This window comes from Anolis sagrei, chromosome 1, assembly GCF_037176765.1.
Source record: "Anolis sagrei isolate rAnoSag1 chromosome 1, rAnoSag1.mat, whole genome shotgun sequence".
Lineage (NCBI taxonomy): Eukaryota > Metazoa > Chordata > Lepidosauria > Squamata > Dactyloidae > Anolis > Anolis sagrei.
The window spans coordinates 157,209,880-157,233,046 of record NC_090021.1 but is presented as its reverse complement, the minus strand read 5'-3'; the positions used below and the strand labels follow the sequence as shown (position 1 = coordinate 157,233,046).

Genomic DNA, 23,167 nt, shown 5'->3' with positions numbered 1-23,167 from the left:
TGGCCTCGAGTTACACAAAAAGGTGACAGCGCGGCTGCTGATTGGCCCGCCTCGCATTCCCTCCCATCCCCTCCCTCCCTCCCATTGGCTCCGGGGGGCTTTTCCTCTCTCCTGGGTTGGGGATGGAGGCGCTCTCCAAGGTGCTGAATCAGTCAGCGGCGGCGGCAGCGCGAAGGCTCCCTCCCTCCCTCCTCCCCTCGCGCATCCAAAGGGAGGGGGCTGTGATTGGCAGGCCCTTCGCCCAACCCCCCCTCGGCGTTTCTCCCGCCTCGGCCCCGGTTGGTGCTTCCTTTTGGCGGCCGCGCCGTGTTGCCCCACGAGGAGGAGCTGGAAAATGCAGATCCCGGCACACGCACACGCGCAGGGCGGCATAAGTCCACGAGCCGGATTCCCCTCTTTGGAGACAGAAGAGAGAGGCAGGCGCAGAGCTCCCTCCCCGTCCCCTGGACCCCCCTCGCCCCACGGAGCCATGAAGGCAGAGCCTGCGCCCCGATGGAAGGCGGCCGGCCTCTTCCTGGTGGGGCTCCTCGCCTTGGCCTCCGCCTCCGACCCAGCCGTCTACACCAACCATTTCTTGGTGGAGTTTCACCACGGGGGAGAAGCCCAAGCCGGCCAAGTGGCAGCAGCCTATGGCTTCCACGGGGTCAGGAAGGTAAGGACAACACGCCCAGGGGAGCATTGGGCAGGGGTTGGCTTTGTGAAAGGCAAAGTTTGAGAGATTTGGGTGGCAGAGGAGAGATTTTGTTTTGGACAAGAGTTCCTGGAAACTCTCCCAAGTGCCTCGTCTAGGTATTTTTAGCACAGCCTTTGGGGTGATGGCTGGAGATGCTTGCCATCTGAAGCTCCCATTTCTGTGATGTCCACCAAGTTGGGAGGAATACAGAAGATGCTCTTGGGTGTTTCCTCCTTTGCTCTCGTCTCTAAAAGACAGCAGTTTGAACCCACTCAGGATGGAAATACCCCTTCCCAAAAAGAGCAGGACTCTCTAGGGTTCAGAGCATTGCAAAGTGCATCTTTAGACCTAGTAGGTTGTCTTCTTCTGCCTCCTCCTTCTCCTTCTTCCTCCTCCTTCTTCCTCCTCCTCCTCTCCTTCTCCTCTTCCTTCTTCTTCTTCCTCTTATTCCTTTCCTTCCTTCTCCCCTTCTCCTCTTCCTTCTTCCCCCTCCCTTGCTTCTTCTCTTTATTCTTCTCCTCTTCTTCTCGTACATCCTCTTCCTCTTCTTCTCCTCCATTTCCTCCTCCCCTTCTTTTTCTTTTTCTTTCTCCTCCTCTTCTCCTCCTCTTACATCCTTCTTCCTCTTCCCCTTCTTCTTCTCTTACATCCTCCTCCTCTTCTTCTCCTTCCTCTGCCTCCCCTTCTTCTTCTCTTTCTTCTTCCTCCTCCTCTTCTTCTCTTACATCCTCCTCTTCTCCTCCTCCTTCCTCCTCCTCTCCTTCTTCTTCTCTTCCTTCCTTCTCCTCTTCATCTTCTCTTACATCCTCTTCCTCTTCCTCTTCTCCTTCCTCTGCCTCCCCTTCTTCTTCTCTTTATTCTTCCTTCTCCTCTTCTTCTCTTACATCCTCCTCCTCTTCTCCTTCTACCTCCTCCCCTTCTTCGTCTCTTTCTTCTTCTTTCTCCTCTTCTTCTCTTACATCTTCTTCCTCTCCTCCTTCTCCTCTTCTCCTCCTCCTCCCCTTCTTCTCTTTCTTCTTCCTCCTCTTCTTCTCTTACATCCTCCTCTTCTCCTTTTTCTCTTTCTTCTTCCTCGTCTTCATCTTTTCTTACATCCACCTCTTCTCCTCCTCCTTCCTCTGCTTCACCTTCTTCTTCTCTTACATCCTCCTCCTCTTCTTCTCCTCCTCCTTCCTCCTCCTCCTCCCCTTCTTCTTCTATTTCTTCCTCCTCCTTTTCTTCTTCTCTTACATACTCCTCCTCTTCTCCTTTTTCTCCTCCTCCCCTCCGTATTCTTTTTCTTTTTCCTCTTCCCGTTCTCTTCCTCCTCCTCCCCTTCTTCTTCTCTTTCTTCTTCCTCCTTTTCCTTCTTCCTCCTCCCATTCTTCTCTTACGTTCTCTTTCTCTTCTTCTTCTTCTCCTTCCTCCTCCTCCTCTTCTTTTCCTTCTTCTCTTTCTTCCTCCTCCTCCTCCTCATTTTCTTCTACTTCCTTTTCCTCTTCCTCTCATCCTCCTTCCCCTCCTCCTCCTTCCAGGTCATTGGCATCTATTGATTTCCAGCAAGATATAAATACTCCCTAACTTAGTCTCCTCTGCTGGAGTGTTCTCAGGCAGCAGCCTTTACTTTTTGATCAAGATGATATATAAACTCAGGAAACCCCTCCAAATTCCCCAGCCTGGAGATAAACCTGCCTTTTGCAGCTGGCTTTATTTCAAAACCTTTCTATAATTTAATAACATGTAGCACAATGGCAGAACCCTTGTTTGTTACCTAAGAAGGAGATCTTAAGATGAGGCAAGATGTTTGCCGTACAGATGGGTGTTAACTAGTCAGTGGCTCCACGTTGTTTTCAGAGCATCTTTCTGGTTGCTTTGTAGCTTAAACTTCAACTTCAACAACAACAACAAGCTCATTCTCCCTCCCTCTCTCTTCTTTGGCTGATTCTGGAATCATTGTACATCAGATTAATCTGAAATCCCTTCTAACAGGAGAATATTTAGCCTCATAAAATGTTTCTAGGTGGTATGGTTCCTGTGAAGTTCTTAGAAAAATACAGCTAGCTGCCTTCAAATATGTTCCATGGGTGAGACAATGTGATCCTTGCAGTTCTTTCTTTGCCAGAGGTTATGTAAGAAGGACCTGATCCAATATTTATTGCCATCGGTTGATGTCTCCCTTTTAGATTCAGTGGGATTTAGCTCCCCAAAGTATGTGTGTATGTGTGTTGAGTGAAAAAGATGTTAAGTAAATTGTACTATGGGATACTCTAAGTGTGCCTCAAAAATGGGCTTTGAGGACCGAGGGGCTGTTAGAAATGGCCATTCTGTTGTAGTTTCATAGATACATGCACAATGGAGGACCTCCTTGCGGCAACACCAGAGGCACTCCAAGTGGCCATATACTGGTCAAAGGACATTTAATCAACTACCAAGCTTGCAAACTTTGTGTTTTGTCTGCCTGTTTGTTTGTTTGTTTTGTTAAAAATGTAATACAACTGTCTGGTTGCTCCTGACATGATAAATAAATAAAATAGATACCACAACAGAATATTTTACGAGCTGCCAACGTGATTATATGGCAAGGAGTTTGTGGGAAGGGATGCTAGGGGAAAGTCTCTCTTTTGAAATGCAGAGCTCACTGGATGTGTGACACATCCTCATTGCAAACAATCTCTCTTCTTCACCTATGAATTCAGGAAACCCATTTCTTTTCCATTCCTTTGCTCACCATTGCCACCCCTGCACCCATCTGAAATGGACAGGAAATTTGAACCCCCTTGAGTCGCCTGCAGGCTGAGAGGGGTGGTATATAAATATAGCAAATAAATAAATACAATGAGCTGTAACATTTTGGGATGGAGAGTAGGGAGAAGGTAGAAGCATTTAGGTTTTGAATATTTTGATAAAGACATTCTGCTTTCCTTCCTGACATAATGCCCTTGTCCATAATAATAATAATAATAATAATAATAATAATAATAATACTTTATTTGTACCCCGCCACCATCTCCCCAAGGAACTCGGTGTGGCTTACATGAGGCCGAGCCCAAACACAACAATACAAGCAATAATAACAACAATACAAGCAATTAAAAACACATAGACAATAAGAGAAACAACATTATCAATAAAACAACACATAATTAAAAACAGTGGGAAGGCCAAATGTTAAGTTAAAATTGGAAATAATGCTGAGACATGGACGAAAGGTGATATTGGTTTTTGTGAAAGGGCATACGAGCAGACTTCAAAAATGTAAAGTGCTTTGGAGGACAAAGTGCTATGGGATCATTATTCCGGGAAGGCACACTGGAACAGCCACGTCTTCAAGTTCCTCCTGAAGACTGCCAAGGTTGGAGCCTATCTGATGTCTTTAGGGAGTGAGTTCCAGAGTCGAGGAGCCACCACCAAAAAGGCCCTCTCTCTCGTCCCCACCAATCGCGCCTGGGTTGCTGGTGGGATCGAGAGCAGGGCCTCCCTGGATGATCGAAGGGATCGTGTGGGTTTGTATACAGAGATGCGATCACGCAGGTAGGCGGGTCCCAAACCATTCAGGGCTTTGTAGGTAAGAACCTGCACCTTGAATTGGGTCCGGTAGATGAATGGCAGCCAGTGGAGTTCCTTGAACAGGAGGGATGACCTCTCTCTGTACGGAGCCCCAGTTAACAACCTGGCTGTCGCCCGTTGGATCATCTGAAATTTCCGGGCTGTTTTCAAGGGCAGCCCCACGTAGAGTGTATTGCAGTAATCCAGTCTAGAGGTGACTAAGGCGTGGACCACCTTGGCCAGATCCTCCTTCCTGAGGTATGGTCGCAGTTGTGCACGAGTCTTAGTTGTGCAAAGGCCATCCCGGCCACCACCGACGTCTGAGCCTCAAACTTAAGTGAAGAATCCAGGAGGACCCCCAAACTGCGGACCTGTGACTTCAGGGGGAGTACAACCCTGTCTAGCACAGGTTGCCACCCTATACCCCAGTCTGGTTTATGATCGATCTGGAGGACCTCTGTCTTGTCGGGATTAATCTTCAGCTTGTTCGTCCTCATCCAGACAGCCACAGCGATCAGGCACTCGTCTAGCACTCGAAGGGCTTCCTTGGAGTTAGGTGGAAAAGAGTAGTAGAGTTGTGTGTCATCTGCATAGAGATGGCACCCGACTCCAAAACTCTGGATGATCTCACCCAGCGGTTTCATGTAAATGTTAAAAAATTACAAGGGTGTGACCTGAACTTAATGCTGGTCTTATTCCACATGCTTTGCTACAAAGCACTGAAACTTGGAGTTAATTTCCTCCTATTGTGCCTAGCAATAACTTATCTGAGGAACACTTCCTATTTGTCAAGGAAAATAAGACCATGTGATTAGTTTGTTTCCATTTGAGATTTCATCTGCCAATGTTGTACATGCAAGTGCCACTGAACTCAGTGGAAATTATTTCTAAATAGATATTTACCAGGAATTTATAACGACTCCATAATAATGTGAGGAACATACCAAGACTAGGCCTGTTTGATCAAGAAAAAATTTGTTTCTAAAATCGATTTGTAATTGGGGTGTTTTTTTGTTTCGATATTTAAAATATTTACAAAACTTTCCAAAAAAATGTTTTGTTATTTACGAAATTTCGTAAATATTTACAAAACATTTTTTAAACTCCATTTGCTTAGTTTCCAACAGACCTCTGAGGATGCCTGCCATAGATGTGGGCAAAATGTCAGGAGAGAATGCTTCTGGAACATGGTCATACATACAGCCCTGAAAACTCACACAACCGGCCTCCGCGCGCCATCCAATCGGCTCCGGCTCCTGCGCCCTCCTCCTCCTCCTCCTCCTCCTCCTGGCACTTCCTGCAACACAGCTGGGAGGAGGAGGAGGAGGAGGAGGAGGGCGCAGGAGCCGGAGCCGATTGGATGGCGCGCGGAGGCCGGTTGTAAGGGTGAGCGCGCGCGCGCCATCCAATCGGCTCCGGCTCCTGCGCCCTCCTCCTCCTCCTCCTCCTCCTCCCAGCTGTGTTGCAGGAAGTGCCAGGAGGAGGAGGAGGAGGAGGAGGGCGCAGGAGCCGGAGCCGATAGGATGGCGCGCGGAGGCCGGTTGTAAGGGTGAGCGCGCGCGCGCCATCCAATCGGCTCCGGCTCCTGCGCCCTCCTCCTCCTCCTCCTCCTCCCAGCTGTGTTGCAGGAAGTGCCAGGAGGAGGAGGAGGAGGAGGAGGGCGCAGGAGCCGGAGCTGATTGGATGGCGCGCGGAGGCCGGTTGTAAGGGTGAGCGCGCGCGCGCCATCCAATCGGCTCCGGCTCCTGCGCCCTCCTCCTCCTCCTCCTCCTCCTCCCAGCTGTGTTGCAGGAAGTGCCAGGAGGAGGAGGAGGAGGAGGAGGGCGCAGGAGCCGGAGCCGATTGGATGGCGCGCGGAGGCCGGTTGTAAGGGTGAGCGCGCGCGCGCCATCCAATCGGCTCCGGCTCCTGCGCCCTCCTCCTCCTCCTCCTCCTCCTCCTCCCAGCTGTGTTGCAGGAAGTGTCAGGAGGAGGAGGAGGAGGAGGAGGGCGCAGGAGCCGGAGCCGATTGGATGGCGCGCGGAGGCCGGTTGTAAGGGTGAGCGTGCGCGCGCCATCCAATCGGCTCCGGCTCCTGCCACGGTGCACTGCTGGGGTGCTTGGGAGCGCCGGATTGGCTCCCAGGCACCAGCAGCACTCAGCAGCCTCCATCCCATTAACGACACGAGCTGAAGCTCGTAAAATATATGGGGCTGCTGTTTCGATATTTTTAAACCCTTCCGGGTTTGAAAATGTGTTTTGAAATCGCGTCGGATGTGGTAAAAATAACGAATTAATAACGAAATAACGAATTAACGAACGAAACCGCACAGGCCTAAAGAACACTACTTGTTACTTGGCATGCAAGTAGGTAACAAACCAGGAAAATTCAGTATTGCTGCCCTGCTATTTCTAAACAGGAGGCTGAGAGTCTCCGAGCTATCCCACCTCCTCCTTTCCCAGCCCTGTATGTTCTATTTAAAGAGGGTTTTTTTTAAAAAAAAAATACCCAACATGCATTATTTACAAGGTGTATCATTCTTCTCCACTATTCCCTGACTCTGCAAGAGATTAAATTCAGTCCTTGGTTTCTCCTTTCTGCATGCATCTTTGCCTTGGCAAAGCTGCTTCCCTCACTTTGAAAAACCCCCACATAGTTTTTCCTGAGTAGCATGTTTCTGCACATATCTCAGAAACACTTTAACATCCCCAGAGAGAAAGCTCCTGGACTTTTTGCCTTACTTGTTAAGCTGTCTTTGCTTTCTCAGAGTGGTCCATAGCAAGGAGCATTTCAGGGAGGAAATGGATAATGAAAAAACAATTAGCTTGTGATTTATAAATGTTCTTTCGATTGATTGTAATGGGAGTGAGTCAAGAAAAAATATATATGCAATGTTCGTTTGTGGGATTAACATAACTCAAAAACCAGTGGGTCAATGGACACCAAATTTGAACAGCATACACATAACAACCCAATGTATGTCCTTCACTCAAAACATTTTGATTTTGTCATTTGGGAGCCGTAGTTCTTGGGATTTATAGTTCGCCTACAATTAAAGAGCATTCTGAACTCCAGCAAAGGTGACACACAGGACTCCCATGACCAACAGAAAACACTAGAAGGGTTTGGTAGGCATTGACCTTGAGTTTGGGAGTTTTGGTTCACCTACATCCAGAGGGCACTGTGGACTCAAACAATGATGGATCTGGACCAAACTTGACACGAATATTCCATATGCCCAACTAGGAACACAGATTGAGCCTGGCGGTAATAGACCTTGACATTTGGGAGTTGTAGTTACTGCGATTTATAGTTCACCTACAATCAAAGGGCATTCTGAAGCCCATGAATGATATAATTGGGGCAAACTTCCCACGCAGAACCCCCAGGACCCAAAGAAAATACTTAAGGCCATGCAGTCCAACTCCCTTCACCAGGGCAAGAAAACATAACCAAATACTGTTTACCCACAAGCATAAAGAAATTACATATATTAGAAACCAACAGTTTCTCATTACTTTATTTTCCAGATCACCAGGCTGGGCCACAGCAACGCGTGGCAGGGGAGGGCTAGTATATCTATATGAGTGATTCTTTCATAACAATTTTTTTTAGCTCCCTTGGAAAAGGGAATGATTTTGTCTCCATCTCAGTTCATGTTTAACTTCAGGGAATGCCACGCATGCTCAGTAATTCATGGATTTTATTTGAATCCTGTCAAACCAATGTTTGTTTTGAATTAAAAATAGAGATAATGTGTGGATTTATATTGTACAGCTTCTGGCACTGAGTTGTATGCATAAATCACACACCATATAAACTAAAGTAAGAATCACTTTATTGTGCGTGTTTTTTGGTTTTTTTTTTTGGTCATGGAGCGACTTGAGAAACTGCAAGTCACTTCTGGTGTGAGAAAATTGGCCATCTGCAAGGACATTGCCCAGGGAATTCCCGGATGCTTTGATGTTTTATCATCCTTGTGGAGGCTTCCCTCATGGCCCCACATGAGGAGCTGGAGCTGATAGAGGGAGCTCATCCACGCTCTCCCCGGATTTGAACCTGTGACCTGTCCTGCCGGCACAGGGTTTTAACCCAATGTGCTACCGGGGGCATGAAGTAATGCAATAGGCATCCAACTACCATGCTGGTTTGCCGGTTTTGTGTGGTAAAGTGCTCAGTTACTTCCACTGATGCATGGAGTGAATTGCCTGGGAACAGACTTTTATCGGCGGAATTTGGGTATAATACCAATAGTATCTTCCTGGACATGATGGGCAGATGACAATGGGACTCAAGACAGCCATGGTTAGCATCTCTAACTTATAGATAGACGTCTATGCTATGAAGTCTGGATCATTACTAATGACCTTATCAGAAAGCTCAGGTGAACCATCCTGCTTTGCCTGGCTTCTACGAGCCACAACGCAAATCTGTTGCCCTGCGCACAGCTCCCTCTCGGCAACCCATTCCCTATCACATGATATTATCCCCATCTGATTTTTTTTGTCATGTCAGGAGCGACTTGAGAAACTGCAAGTCGCTTCTGGTGTGAGAGAATTGGCCGTCTGCAAGGACATTGCCCAGGGGACACCTGGATGATTTGATGTTTTTATCATCCTTGTGGGAGGCTTCTCTCATGTCCCCGCATGAGGAACTGGAGCTGATAGAGGGAGCTCATCCGCCTCTCTCTGGATTCGAACCTGCGACCTGTCGGTCTTCAGTCCTGCCAGCACAGGGGTTTAACCCACTGCGCCACCGGGAGCTCCTCCCCCATCTGATGAGGCTGTATGTAACATACTTATGCACTGCGTTTGATGAAGCTTATATAACAAACTTCTTTCTTTCACTTAGTCTCAAGGGTGCTACAAGATCCCTCTGCATACTGTTCCAAACTAACACGTCTGTTTCTTTGAATATGTTTTATATAACATGAAGAAGTTGTGAAATCCCAGCTGACATGCTCCTACTTGACAACTAAGCCAAATTAGTCTTCCATCTCATGAAGGAAAAGCTTTCTCTCAGTTTTATCATAATATAAAACAGCATGTCTGTCTGAATAGTCACCCAGGACATAAATAATTTTATATAGGCACAAAAGTAAGACGGATACGAATAAGAACACATACCCTTGGTATATACACCTTGCCTGACGTAAAACACTGCCTTGATTTACCTGGAAAAACAACATTTTAGTTTTCAATTTTCCTAGAAATTTCAGTTTTTAAAATTCCCTACCTCCGGCCAGTAGCTTTTGAATTTCAGGAAAGTTTAAATCTCTATATCGCACTAAAACCACTTGTGCTCTGGACCCTTGCCCTTCCTAAACTGGCCAGAGATGGGTTGTTGGATAGGTTTGTCGCTATAATAAATGCCTTATTGGGCCAAGGGAAATTCCCATCCTGTTTGAAGCAGGCAGTAGTAAAACCATTATTGAAAAAGACCTCCCTAGATCCTACTGTGTTCAACAACTACAGATCAATTCCCAACCTCCCTTTCCTGAGCAAGGTGCTGTAGCCTCTCAGCTTCAGGGATTCCTCAATGACACCTATTTTCTAAATCGATCACAGTCTGGTTTCAGGCCTGGGAGCAGTACTGAGATGGCTTTGATCACCTTGGTGGATGACCTCTGTAGGGAACTAGATAGGGGAATGTGATCCTGCTGGTTTTCTTGGACATCTCAGCGGCTTTCGATACCAGCGTTCATAGTATCCTTCTGGGTCAACTCGTTGGATGGGACTTGTTCTGCTGTGGCTCCGGTCCTTCCTGGAGGGTCGTTCCCAGTTGGTGAAGCTGGGGGACACCTGCTCGAACCCCCGCCTTTGACCTGTGGGATCCTGCAAGGTTCTATCTTGTCCCCCATGCTATTTAACATCTACATAAAACTGCTGGGAGAAGTCATCTGGAGTTTTGGAATACGGTGCCATCTCTATGCAGATGACACCCAACTCTACTACTCTTTTCCATCAGAATCCAAGAAACCCCTTGGATACTGGACCAGTGCCTGGCCGCTGTGATTATCTGGATGAGGATGAACAAGCTGAGAATCAATCCTGACAAGATAGAGGTCCTCCAGGTCAGTTGCACATCTGACCGGGGTATTGGGTGTCAACCTGTGCTTGACGGGGTTGCACTCCCCCTGAAGTCACAGGTACACAGCCTGGGGGTCCTCCTGGATTCAGCGCTGATTCTTGATGCACAGGTGTCGGTTGGGATGGCCTTCGCATGATTAAAACTTGTGCGCCAGCTGTGACCATACCTCATGAAGTCTGACTTGATCATGATGGTCCATGCCTTAGTTGCCTCTAGACTGGACTATTGCAATGCACTCTATGTGGGGCTTCCCTTGAAGATGGCCCAGAAACTCCAATTGGTCCAACGTTCGGCAGCCAGGCTACTAACTGGGGTGAAATACAGGAAGCGGTCAACCCCCCTGTTTAAGGAGCTCTATTGGCTGCCATTCATTTTCCGGTACCAATTCAAGGTGCAAGTTATCACCTATAAAGCTCCAAACAGTTTGGGACTCAGCTACCTTCATGACCGCATCTCCTATCACAAACCTGCACGATCCCATCGATCCTTGAGGAAGCCCTCCTTTCGCATCTTCCTCTATCACAGGCATGACTTGTGGGAATAAGGGAGAGAGACTTCTCCCCTGTGGCCCCTGGTGAGATTAGGCAAGCCCCCACCCTAGCAGCCTTTAAGAAAGATCTAAAAACTTGGCTTTTCCGATGTGCCTTTGAAGAGTGACCATATATTCCATTCCTGTTGGTTCACCCACAGTGTTGTCCTCATATTGTGCTTTCCCCCCACATTATTGAAGGCCTAACTCCACCGTTCTGTCCCCTACAAGCTCCTTCCCCCTCAAATATACCTTTTTCATTGCTATCTCATCCAGAGTTTTATCATTTTATGTCATGCATTTGGCCCGCCCACTGTATTTGATTTTCCATTGATTTTCCATTATGTTATTTTGCACTGTTTATTTTGCTTGAATGTTTTATTTATTTTATTGTGGTGTTATTTTTGTTGTTCTGTATTTTATTTTGCTGTAATGTATTGCCGAACTTGGCCTCATGTAAGCCGCTCCAAGTCTCATCTGGGGAGATGGTGGCAGGGTATAAACAAAGATTATTATTATTATTATTATGACAATTGGCTATGAATACTTTTCATTAAATTGGAAAGATGGTCTTTAACACATTTTGTTTAGATTTATTCAATAGGAGTGAGTAATCTATGGCCCTTCAATATTGTTCAAATACTATTTCTATTATCCTTGACTATTGACCATAGTGATTTGGGTTGATAGGATTTGGAATCCAGCATCTGGAAGGCCTTTGATTGTTACTCACTGCTCTGTTTCAAGGTATTCATTGCCCTGATATGCCTTGCCCAAAGATTTTTTGATATATTTGAGATATGCTTTTGAAGAGAACGTACCACTTGCTTTATCTATCTATCTATCTATCTATCTATCTATCTATCTATCTAAATGCTCTGTGCATAATGAGTACCATAAAAACAAAAGAACCAATGGACGAAATCACACCAAATTTGGCAACAAAACGTCTCACAACACAAGGAGTGACCATCACTCAAAAAATTATGATTTTGTCATTTGGGAGTTGTAGTCACTGGGATTTATAGTTCACCTACAATCAAAGAACATTCTGAACTCCATCAATGATGGAATTGAACCAAACTTGGCACACAGAACTCCTCTGACCAACAGAAAATACTGGAAGGGTTTAGTGGGCATTGTCCTTGAGTTTGGGAGCTGTAGTTCACCTACATCCAGAGAGCACTGTGGACTCAAACAATGAAGGATCTTGAGCAAACTTGGCACAAGCACTCAATACACCCAAATATGAGCACAGATGGAGTTTGTGGGAAATAGGCCTTGACATTTGGGAGTTGTAGTTACTGGGATTTATAGTTCCCCTACAATCAAAGAGCATTCTGAACCCCACCAACGATTGAATTGGGCCAAACTTCCCACACAGAACCCCCATGACCAACAGAAAATATTCAAGGCCATCCAATCCAGCTCCCTTCACGAGGGCAAGAAAACGTAATCAAAGCCCTCCTGACAAAGAGCCATCCAGCCATAGATATAGAGAGATATATACGACTCTCTCACACACAAATATAGTATCATAGATTTGAAAAGGGCCCCTAAACAAGGACAATTCTATGTTGCATGCTCCAGAGTAGGCCAACCAGACAATCTCTACATCAACACAAGCATAAAGAAATTACATATATTAGAAAGCAACACTTTCTCATTACTTTATTTTCCAGATCACCAGACTGGGCCACAGCAACGCGTAGCAGGGGACAGCTAGTTTACTATAAAATCATGAAAGGGAACATTATTTTCGTCATTATTTTCAATGTGCATTGCAGGAATTATACTACTAACAGTTCCATGGTTTTGATTTTAATTGTGCTGACCATTAGGGTTTGATTTTCTACATGGATCATGTCAGAGTACATTAGTTCAATGTCTAGAAAGGATTAAAAAATTAACTCTTAGGTCCCTTCTACATAACTATATAAAATGCAGATTATCTGCTTTGAAATGGATTATATGGCAGTATAGTAAAGGTAAAGGCTTCCCTTTAACATTAAGTCTAGTTGTGTCCGACTCTGGGGGTGGTGCTCATCTCCATTTCTAAGCCGGCATTGTTCATAGACACCTCCAAGGTCTTGTAGCCGGCATGACTGCATGGAGCGTCATTACCTGACTGTGAGAGCCATTCGGCAGTGGAACTCTCTGCTCCAGAGTGTGGTGGAGGCTCCTTCCTTGGAAGCTTTTAAGCAGAGGCTGGATGGCCATCTGCCAGGGGTGATTTGAATGCAATATTCCTGCTTCTTGGCAGGGGGTTGGACTGGATGGCCCATGAGGTCTTTTCCAACTCTTTGATTCTATGATTCTACCTTTCTGCTGAAGCAGTACCGATTGATCTACTCACATTTGCATGTTTTCGAACTGCTAGGTTCGCAGAAGCTGGGGCTAACAGCAGGAACTCATCCTGCTCCCTGGATTCAAACTGGAGTTTCAGTCAGCAAGTTCAGCTGTTCAGTGGTTTAACCTGCTACACCACTGGGTGCTCCTATATGGCAGTATAGATTCATATAATCCAGTTCAAAACAGATGTTGATTATCAATTTTGATTATCTGGATTATATGGTAGTGTAGGGGTGAACCCAGAGACCGTTGAAGGTCAGGTATAATAGTGAATAGATTGCTGCAATTTACCTCTTGCTGTCTCAGATTATTCCCTTTTACAAAGCTTATTTATGCTTTATTCCTTTTAGCCTTGCAGAGTCAAAGTAATAAATTGAGTCTAATCAATTTGTTCGTAGACACCTCCAAGGTCTTGTAGCCGGCATGACTGCATGGAGCGTCATTATCTTCCTGCTGAAGCCGTACCTATTGATCTACTCACATTTGCATGTTTTCGAACTGCTAGGTTCACAGAAGCTGGGGCTAACAGCAGGAACTCACCCTGCTCCCTGGATTCAAACTGCTAAATTTTCAGTCAGCAAGTTTAGCTGTTCAGTGGTTTAACCTGCTGCACCACTGGGTGCTCCTATATGGCAGTATAGATTCATATTATCCAGTTCAAAACAGATAATGTTGATTATCAACTTTGATAATCTGGATTATATGGTGGTGTAGAGGTGTCCCCAGAGACCATTGAAGGTCAGGTATAATAGTGAATAGATTGCTGCAATTTACCTCTTGCTGTCTCAGATTATTCCCTTTTACAAAGCTTATTTATGCTTTATTCCTTTTAGCCTCGCAGAGTCAAAGTAATAAATTGAGTCTAATCAAAATGCATTTTAGACTGCCCTTTTTTGTCCTCCTTTAATGCCCTTGTAAATCGGTTACCTTTGGGAACTGCTGGCTTGTATACATTTATAAGAATTATCTCAAACACTTGAGCATCCTTCCCTCACAAAGGCTTCTTGTGTATGTGAAAAATGGCAACAAATCCCAGTGTTACACATGTCCCTTTCGGTCCACAAAACTGTTTACTGCTCTCCTTTCTGTGAAAACAAGGCTTTATTTGTGCAGCTCTCCATTTGGGTAGTTTTTGTTAACACAGCCATGTGAATGATGATCCAGATGGCAAGGGTCTGTGACTCTTCAGACAGTTTGAGACCTACAACAAATTATTGCCATGTGGAATATCAGAAAATAGCTAGTAGGCCTGCGCGTTCAATGAAAAAAATGTTTCAATACTAATTAAAAAGTGACTGGATTGATCTTGAAGGAGCTGGGGGTGGTGACGGCCGACAGGGAGCTCTGGCGTGGACTGGTCCATGAGGTCACAAAGAGTCGGAAATGACTGAATGAATGAACAAGAACAACTCATTACAAAATAAGGGAGTGCCAGCAAGTCATTTCTAAAGTGTTTCTAAAATATCACAAGTGTCCGTTTCATTATTATAATGGGAATAAGAAATTATTTGTTGCTATTTTGTTAAATAATTGCACAGAAGGGGGGCTTCCAGATCTCTTTCTCACTCATTGGGGTGAAAGATTAGCATATCTCCTGATTTTTGGGGAATTTTTAAATTTTTGTCAAAAGTATTGAATCTTTTTCGCTGCCATGGCGTGCTTTTTGGCTCAGTGCACACAGATAACATAGCAGTAGCACTAGAAAATGTTGCAAAAAAGGCTTTTGCCTGACTGAAACAACTTGTTGTGTGGTGGTTGTTGGTTGCCAATACACACAAATAGGTCAGCATGATATAATATTACCTTCCCTGCAGTACAAACTTAGCCTGGCATGACATGGAGCTCTTTTAACTCCCCCTCCCAATCACAAATAGAGTCTGTGACGTGGTGCTTGGGAATTTAAAGAACAATGGCAACGACTCTGCCTCCTCTCCCCCTCCCCCATTCCTGAATGGCTGAGAGGCATGTCAACACGTTTGGCTTCGCCTCTCAGTAGTGCTTGGTTGCTTTGTGAATTAAAACTGTTACAGAGAGTTTTAACAGTCCCAGGTGAAAGTTTCAATTCTTAAATTATTGGTGTGGCTGATGCCCATGTGTAGAATATTGTGTTGTATGATTTGATCTAACAAATTAGATCTAACTTATGATGGACAATCAAAATTTTGTACAGCCCTACTCGCTAGTATTGAACTTTTTCAGGATGTGCTATCCTTTGTTTATTCCATGGACCTCTTTCTCTTTACTCAACAACTAGCCATCCCCTGCCACACATTGCTGTGGCCCAGTCTGGTGATCTGGAAAATAAAGTAATGAGAACGTGTTGGTTTCTAATATATGTGATTTCTTTATGCTTCCGGGTAAACAGTATTTCTTGCTGCTTCTTTGTCAGTGTTGATTTGGAGATTGTCTGGCTTGCCTACTCTGGAACCTGCAACATATAATTGCTCTTCTTTAGGGCTCCCTTTCAAATCTATGATACTATATCTGTGTGTTTGTGTGTGAATCATATCTATCTATCTATATTTATGACTGGATGGTTTGATTATGTTTTCTTGCCCTGGTGAAGGGAGTTGGACTGGATCGCCTTAAGTATTTTCTGTTGGTCATGGGGGTTCTGTGTGGGAAGTTTGCCCCAATTCTGTCGTTGGTGGGGTTCAAAATGCTCTTTGATTGTGTTGTTGTTCATTTGTTCAGTCATCTCCGACTCTTCGTGACCTCATGGACCAGCCCACGCCAGAGCTCGCTGTCAGCCGTCACCACCCCCAGCTCCTTCAAGGTCAGTTCAGTCACTTCAGGGATGCCTTCCATCCATCTTGCCCTTGGTCGGCCCCTCTTCCTTTTACCTTCCACCTTCCCCAGCATAATTGTCTTCTCTAGGCTTTGCTGTCTCCTCATGATGTGGCCAAAATACTTCAACTTTGTCTCTAGTATCCTCCAATGAGCAGTCGGGCTTTATTTCCTGGAGGATGGACTGGTTGGATCTTCTCGCAGTCCAAGGCACTCTCAGAACTTTCCTCCAACACCACAGTTCAAAAGCATCTATCTTCCTTCGCTCAGCCTTCCCTAAGGTCCAGCTCTCACATCCGTAGGTGACTACAGGGAATACCATGGCTTTGACTCTTTGATTGTAGGTGAACTATAAATACCAGTAACTGCAAATCCCAAATGTCAAGGTCTATTTCCCCCAAACTCCATTTTTGTGCATATTTGGGCATATGAAATATTTGTGCCAAGTTTGGTCCAGATCCATCATTGTTTGAGTCCACAGTGCTCTCTGGATGGAGGTGAACTACAACTTCCAAACTCAATGCTCACCAAACCCTTCTAGTGTTTTCTGTTTGTCATGGGAGTTTTGTGTGCCACGTTTGGTTCAATTCCATCATCGGTGGAGTTCAGAATGTTCTTTGATTGTAGGTGAACTATAAGTCCCAGCAACTACAACTCCCAAATCTCGAGGTCTATTTCCCCAAACTCCATCTGTGTTTATATTTGGGCATATGGAGTATTCGTGCCAAGTTTGGTCCAGATCCTTCATTGTTTGAGTCCACAGTGCTCTCTGGATGTAGGTGAACTATAACTCTCAAACTCAGGGCCAATGCCCACCAAACCCTTCTAGTGTATTCTGTTGGTCATGTAAGCCCTGTGTGCCACATTTGGTTCAATTCCATCATTGGAGTTCAGAGTGCTCTTTGATTGTAGGTGTACTATAAATCCCAGCAACTACAACTCCCAAATGACAAAATCAATTTTTTTTGAGTGAAGGACGTACATTGGGATGTTAGGTGTCTTGTGTCCAAATTTGGTGTCATTTCGTCCAGTAGGTTTTGAGTTCTGTTAATCCCACAAACAAACATTACATTTTTTATATATATAGATTAACCAAGAGTGTGTGGCCACTGAGTATACTCATCTCTCAATGAGCTTTTCTTGAGGGTAAGGCTCCTGGGGTTCTTCTCCCCATTTTCCCCACTTTTACAAGAGTTGGGAGTTACATCAAAGCCATCTCTTTATCATGTCAAGCCTTCCCTCTTGTTTCACAGTCAACCCCATTTATATAGCGGCCATATCACATCTCTAAAATCCACATTTAGCATATTTGTTTTTTGGTAACTTCCCTTCTTCCATCAAAACCAGAATGGACAAGTTATTTGTGGCTTTTTAGATGTTCTTGGACTTCAACAGCACTTGTGCCTCCCCTTAAATAAACTGGGTCAACTCACATTTCAAGTATAATGATTTCATCTTGGAAATTAGAAAGGGGAGCAAATGAGTTGTGTAGGCAGCTTTCAAGCTACCAGAACATTTTCTTCTAACTTACATCATCAGAAAAACGCAGGCATATTTCTGAGGCCTATTCTTTGGACTTTTGTCAGAACAAAAGAGCTGTTTCTCACAGGATGCTTTTTGTTTGGGGAAAATTAAAGGCACGATTTGGAGCATACTTTGTGTGTAAGTAAATTTCAAGCAACCCATTGTAATTTATTTCCAGCTGGTTGTTCCACTCTAAATTGTTCTACTTTTTGCAAGCAGTCATTTTTCATCTTTACAGACTATGTCTATGACTATGAAGATAGGTTACACAGCTGCTATATTTGAGGAGAATTCAGAAACCTCTGCAGTCCTTGTGCACATAGACAAACAAACACGATTGAATCTCCACATCTTAAATGGTGCTCTGGAAGGTGATCACCCAGCAGAATTTACATATCTTTCTGGTTCTAAAATGAGCGCCATTGACTATATAGCCATCTCAAGGGACCTTCTTCCATATGCCAAAACCTTGGAAGTTAAGCCCAAGTTTGATAGTGATCATTTTCCTGTCCTGCTGCACCTAAATTCTTTCACCCAAAATACCCACACAGTGGAATGTTTTCAACCCTCCCTACCACCTCCAGGAGGAACCCATGTCAGGGCCAAATGGACTCTCTGTCTGAACCAAAGAATATCTGGCCTCTGATCGACTAATGGGGCTACAGACTGCCTTGACATCGTCAACATCCCCCAACATACTACTTGACAACTATATAAACATCACTCAAGAAATACAGGAGCACCTAAGGTTTAACAATTTTACATCAAGGAAGCAGCAACAGCAATACTCCAAGCCCTAGTTTGATAAAGATTGCGTCAATGCTAAAAATGCTCTTGTTGCCACTTATCAGGCCTTCATATCCAATACCTCACCATCAGCAGCGCAAGACCTCCTTCAACAAAAGAGGCATTACAAGCAGATGCTTGCATATAAGAAAAAGCAAGCTATGAAAAACAACTGGGCTCAGCTTATTAAAGCTGTCAAAGAGAAAGACTCAGCCACTTTCTGGCACATTACATCAAATGCCCAAAGATCTGATCAACCTATTGTGGATTCCCACATCCCTCCGGGGATTTGGGAGGCATATTTCCAGGATCTCTATATGGACATCTCTACTGGAAGGGACTGCCCCAACCTTGATACAGAGAACCTTCCACCATGGCCACCTGTATCAGCTACAGAAATTAAGAACCTGGTTGCCCAACTACCATCAGGCAAGGCCCCAAGAGAAGATCTTATCCCAGCAGAGGCCATCAAGAACAACCTGGATTTCTGGACCCCCATCCTAGCCTCACTTTTTACATGTATTGACAACCATGGCCAAATCCCCAAGGATTGGGGGCTTGCAATCATTGTTCCCATCTATAAAAAGAAAGGGAAAAAGGATGATCCTGCGAACTATCGACCAATCAGCCTCCTTAACACTATCAGCAAGCTATATGCTAGACATCTACAATGGAAACTCCAAGATTGGTTGGAACAAGAAAGCATATTAGCTGAGGAGCAAGCTGGATTCAGGGAAGGTCGATCCACCATAGATCAGTGCCTAGTGCTGCAACACCTTGTGGAAAAATATTCCTCCCAAAACATAACCTCACTATATGCTGCTTTTATTGACTTTAAAGCAGCATTTGATTCCATCTCGCGAGTTAAACTTTGGGAAAAACTGGAGAGTTCCACAATTGATCGCCGTCTACTATATCTAATACGCCAACTTCACGAAAAGACCACACTCAAAGTAAGATGCAACCCACAGGGCCACCTCACTGAGGCTGTTGAAACATGCAAGGGTGTCAAGCAAGGCTGCATCCTGGCCCCTTTGCTGTTCAACTTCTATATAAACTCCATAGTGGACCAGCTTCAAAACATGGACTTCCACCCCCCAAAGCTGGCGGGAAGACACATCTCCATCCTGCTTTATGCAGATGATGCTGCTGTACTTTGAGCCCAACACCCATTGGGCTCAAAAGAGCTTTGAGAGCATTAATACAACATTGCAACACAGATCAGCTCCAACTCAACTACAATAAAACTAAAATCATGGCTTTTGCTAATAGGCCCAGGACTTACTCTTGGAGCATAGATGGTCATAAAATTGAACAAGTTACATCCTTCAAATATCTAGGTGTAGTTTTCCAATCTAATGGTAGCAGAAGAGCTCATGGGTATCAAGTATCCAACACCGCGCAGGGGAGCTCAATTTCCATTCTTAAATATCTTAGGACAAGAGGGGGCCACTTCACACCGGCAGCACTCAAGCTGTTTGAAGCCAAGTCATTAGCCCAACTCTTGTATGGGGCTCAGCTGGGCCCCTTCCCCAGTTTGGCCCCATTAGAGGTGGTTCAGTCCAAGTTTCTGAGATCGGCCTTGCAGGTACCTAAATGTGTTTCTAATGCCACCCTGCGACTAGAGACGGGTTTTATGAGAGTGGAGGCCAGGGCGTGGGTGGCCATACTTAACCTCTGGCTCAGACTGTCCCGTGCACCCCTTGGCCTTGCCCCACTAACCATGGAGGATGACTTCCAATCCACATGGAAGCAGGCGGTAGCATCCAAAATCTCCTTGTTGGGATTTTCTCCAGGTCTACTATTAGCTATGGATTACAATCAAACCAAAGCACTTATTAAACAACATATCACAGACACAGAGCGCCAACTAGATCTGGCCTCGGCTCCAAGCTTCCTTATCAGTGAAGACAGCAGATACCTTGCCTCCCCTATGGCATATTTAACATACTTAGAGGTTCCTATTCATCGAAGGGCTTTCACCCTGGCCCGATGCCACGCTCTCCCATCAGCTGTATTCGAAGGCCACTACCGGAAGATCCCTTTCCCAGAGAGGCTCTGCCCCTGTGACTCGGGTCATGTAGAAACAATAGAACATGTGCTCCTTCAGTGCCCGTTCTACAGGGATATCCGTGCCAGGCTTATCTTACCTCTGATAGAGAAGCACCCAGGCCATTCAGGACAATTTTATACCTCCCTGCTACTTGCAGATACTAATTCAGCTACAACCTACAATGTCGCAAAGTTCTGTGCAGCAGCATACAAAATTCGCCAGGGAATGACTAGTTCCAAAAGTCAACTGTGTGTCCAGTAATCGTCTTCCCTGAATCTACAATTTGGTGATGGATCTGGGCATTGTATGTTTTTACCCTGTTTCCCCTTCTGCTCCCTCACCCATATTGTGTTTTTAGTAGTTATATTTATATTTTTAATGTACCAAACATGCCAGGTTTGTCTGGAAATGTGACACTATTTCCTGTGCTGGTCAATGACCGAAATAAATATTTTTGAAAGACAAACAATGACTTTTGGAAAGTCACAGCATGGCATGGGTTTCTGGGAAACTCTGTTCCAGGGTATGTGTTTTGATGCCCTAACTTCACCCCTCTGATAACATTACCTAGTACTTGTGCTATTCCTTCCTTGTCTGGAATCAGAATTGCTTCTGTTTGTAAGGTCTGGATTATGAGTTGCACTACCTATGTAGTAAAAACAACAGCACCCTCACTAGGTTTTTTAGGCGAACTAAGGAACAGAGCTAGTGTCCCATTAATGTTTATTTTATTTATTTATTATTTATTTATTTATTTCACTTGTATACCGCTACTCCCAATTTGGCTCAGAGTGGTTTACAGCAGTAGATTAAAACAATACAATTAACTTTAAAATACAATAAAACAAGAACAGACATAGGTAAAGGTAAAGGTAGTCCCCTGACATTAAGTCCAGTCATGTCTGACTCTGGGGTGTGGTGCTCATCTCCATTTCTAAGCCGAAGAGCCAGCGTTGTGCGTAGACACCTCCAAGGTCATGTGGCCGGCATGACTGCATGGAGCACCGTTACCTTCCCGCTGGAGCGGTACCTATTGATCTACTCACATTTCCATGTTTTCGAACTGCTAGGTTGGCAGAAGCTAGGGCTGACAGCGGAAGCTCACACCGCTCCCCGCAATTGAACCTGCCACCTTTTGATCAACAAGCTCAGCAGCTCAGTGCTTTAACCCACTGCGCCACCGGGGGCTCCCTGTCCCGAGTTATTCACCCATCAAAAGCTTGTCGGAAGAGAAAGGTTTTACAGGCTCTCTGAAAAGCAAGTAGGTCTCGGATAGTTCGGGTTTCAACCGGCAAGGCATTCCATAAATAAGGGGCCACAATCGAGAAGGCTCTCTGCCTAGTAGAGGACAGATGATAAGTCTGGATGTTGGGAACTTCAAGCAAATTCTGGTCTTTGGACCGAAGTAATCTCTGGGGTTGGTAGTGGGATAAGTGGGCCCTCAGGTACACCGGCCCCAGACCATATAAGGTCTTAAAGGTTAGTACCGGCACTTTGAAAGTAATCCGGTACTCAATCGGTAGCCAGTGCAGCTGTTGTAGAATTGGGGTGATACGACACCTCGCCGGCACCCCGGGAAGAAGACGAGCCGCCGCATTTTGCACCAGCTTCAGTTTCTGGATCACTGACAAAGGAAGGCCAATGTAGAGGGCGTTACAGTAGTCAAGCCTCGAGATGACCATCACCTGGGTCACCGTAGCCAGGTCGTTCCTAGATAGGTAGGGAGCCAGTCGCTTAGCCTGACGTAGATGGAAAAACGCAGATCTGCTCACAGCAGAGACCTGGGCCTCCATTGCGAGCAGAGGGTCCAATAAGACACCAAGACTTTTTACAGAAGGTGATGGACATAGTGTCTTGTCATCCAGGGTAGGCAGCTGGATCTCCCTTCCACCCAGACGGCCCAGCCAAAGGATCTCGGTCTTCGGTGGGTTCACCCTCAACCTGCTGGCACGCAACCATCCAGTAATGGCCCCAAGACACTGATGGAAATTTTCAGTTACAGAGTTTGGCCAGCCCTCCATCCTCAGAATGATGTACTAGAAGAGATTTCAGCAAGTATTGCTTAGGTTGAACACCAATCTCCTTCTTCTAAAACGAGATTGGTGTTCAACTTGAGCAATATGGAGCAATGTAATAGGGGAAATGCAATCCAAAATAAGTAAAGAAATAGTCCAGGAATACGTGGCTACTCTAAACTAATTCAAGTATCCGGGGCCAGATAATCATCATCATCATCATCATCATCATCATCATCTTTATTTAATACCCCGCCACCATCTCCCCAATGGGGACTCAGGGCGGCTTACATGAGACCAAGCCCAACAGCATATTACAATAAAGTAAAACCAAAACACAATAACAACACAGTAAAATACATACAACATATGAGTACAAAAATGATAAAGCAAAATCATACACAGTAAAATAAAATAACATAACATAACAATGAGCGGGCCACATGTGCAAGATAAAATTAAGATACTAAAAATGCTAAAATCAGGATGAGATAGGGATGGAGCAGATTGTTTGTTGGGGAGAAACTCAGAAGGAATGGGGTCATAAATATAGACCTTCATACAGGTGGGGAAATATACTCTGGGGACAAAAACCGTTGAGAGGGAACAACTGTCTATGATAATGTGGCCACTCTCCAAAAGTGCATCAGAAAAGCCAGGTTTTCAGATCCCAGATGAACTACATTCAAGAGTATTGAATGAACTGGTAGAAGTAATTTCAGAAAGTACCGACAATAACCTTTGAGAATTCTTGGAGAACAGGAATAATCCCAGCAGACTGGAGGAGGGCAAATATTGTCCCTATCTTCATGAAGGGGGAAAAAGAGGACCCAAACAATTATCGTTGAGTCAG

The 23,167-nt window shown here is 45.1% G+C and overlaps 1 protein-coding gene across 1 annotated transcript in view; it reads left to right on the top strand.

The window, feature by feature from the left end:
• The first annotated feature begins 267 nt into the window (after positions 1-267).
• Positions 268-23,167, top strand: part of PCSK2 (proprotein convertase subtilisin/kexin type 2) — a 175,930-nt gene continuing 153,030 nt past the window's right edge. The window contains exon 1 of the mRNA XM_060784162.2: positions 268-652. Within this exon, the coding sequence (XP_060640145.2) occupies positions 335-652 (318 nt within the window). The 5' untranslated portion in view covers positions 268-334. The remainder of the gene's footprint in view (positions 653-23,167) is intronic.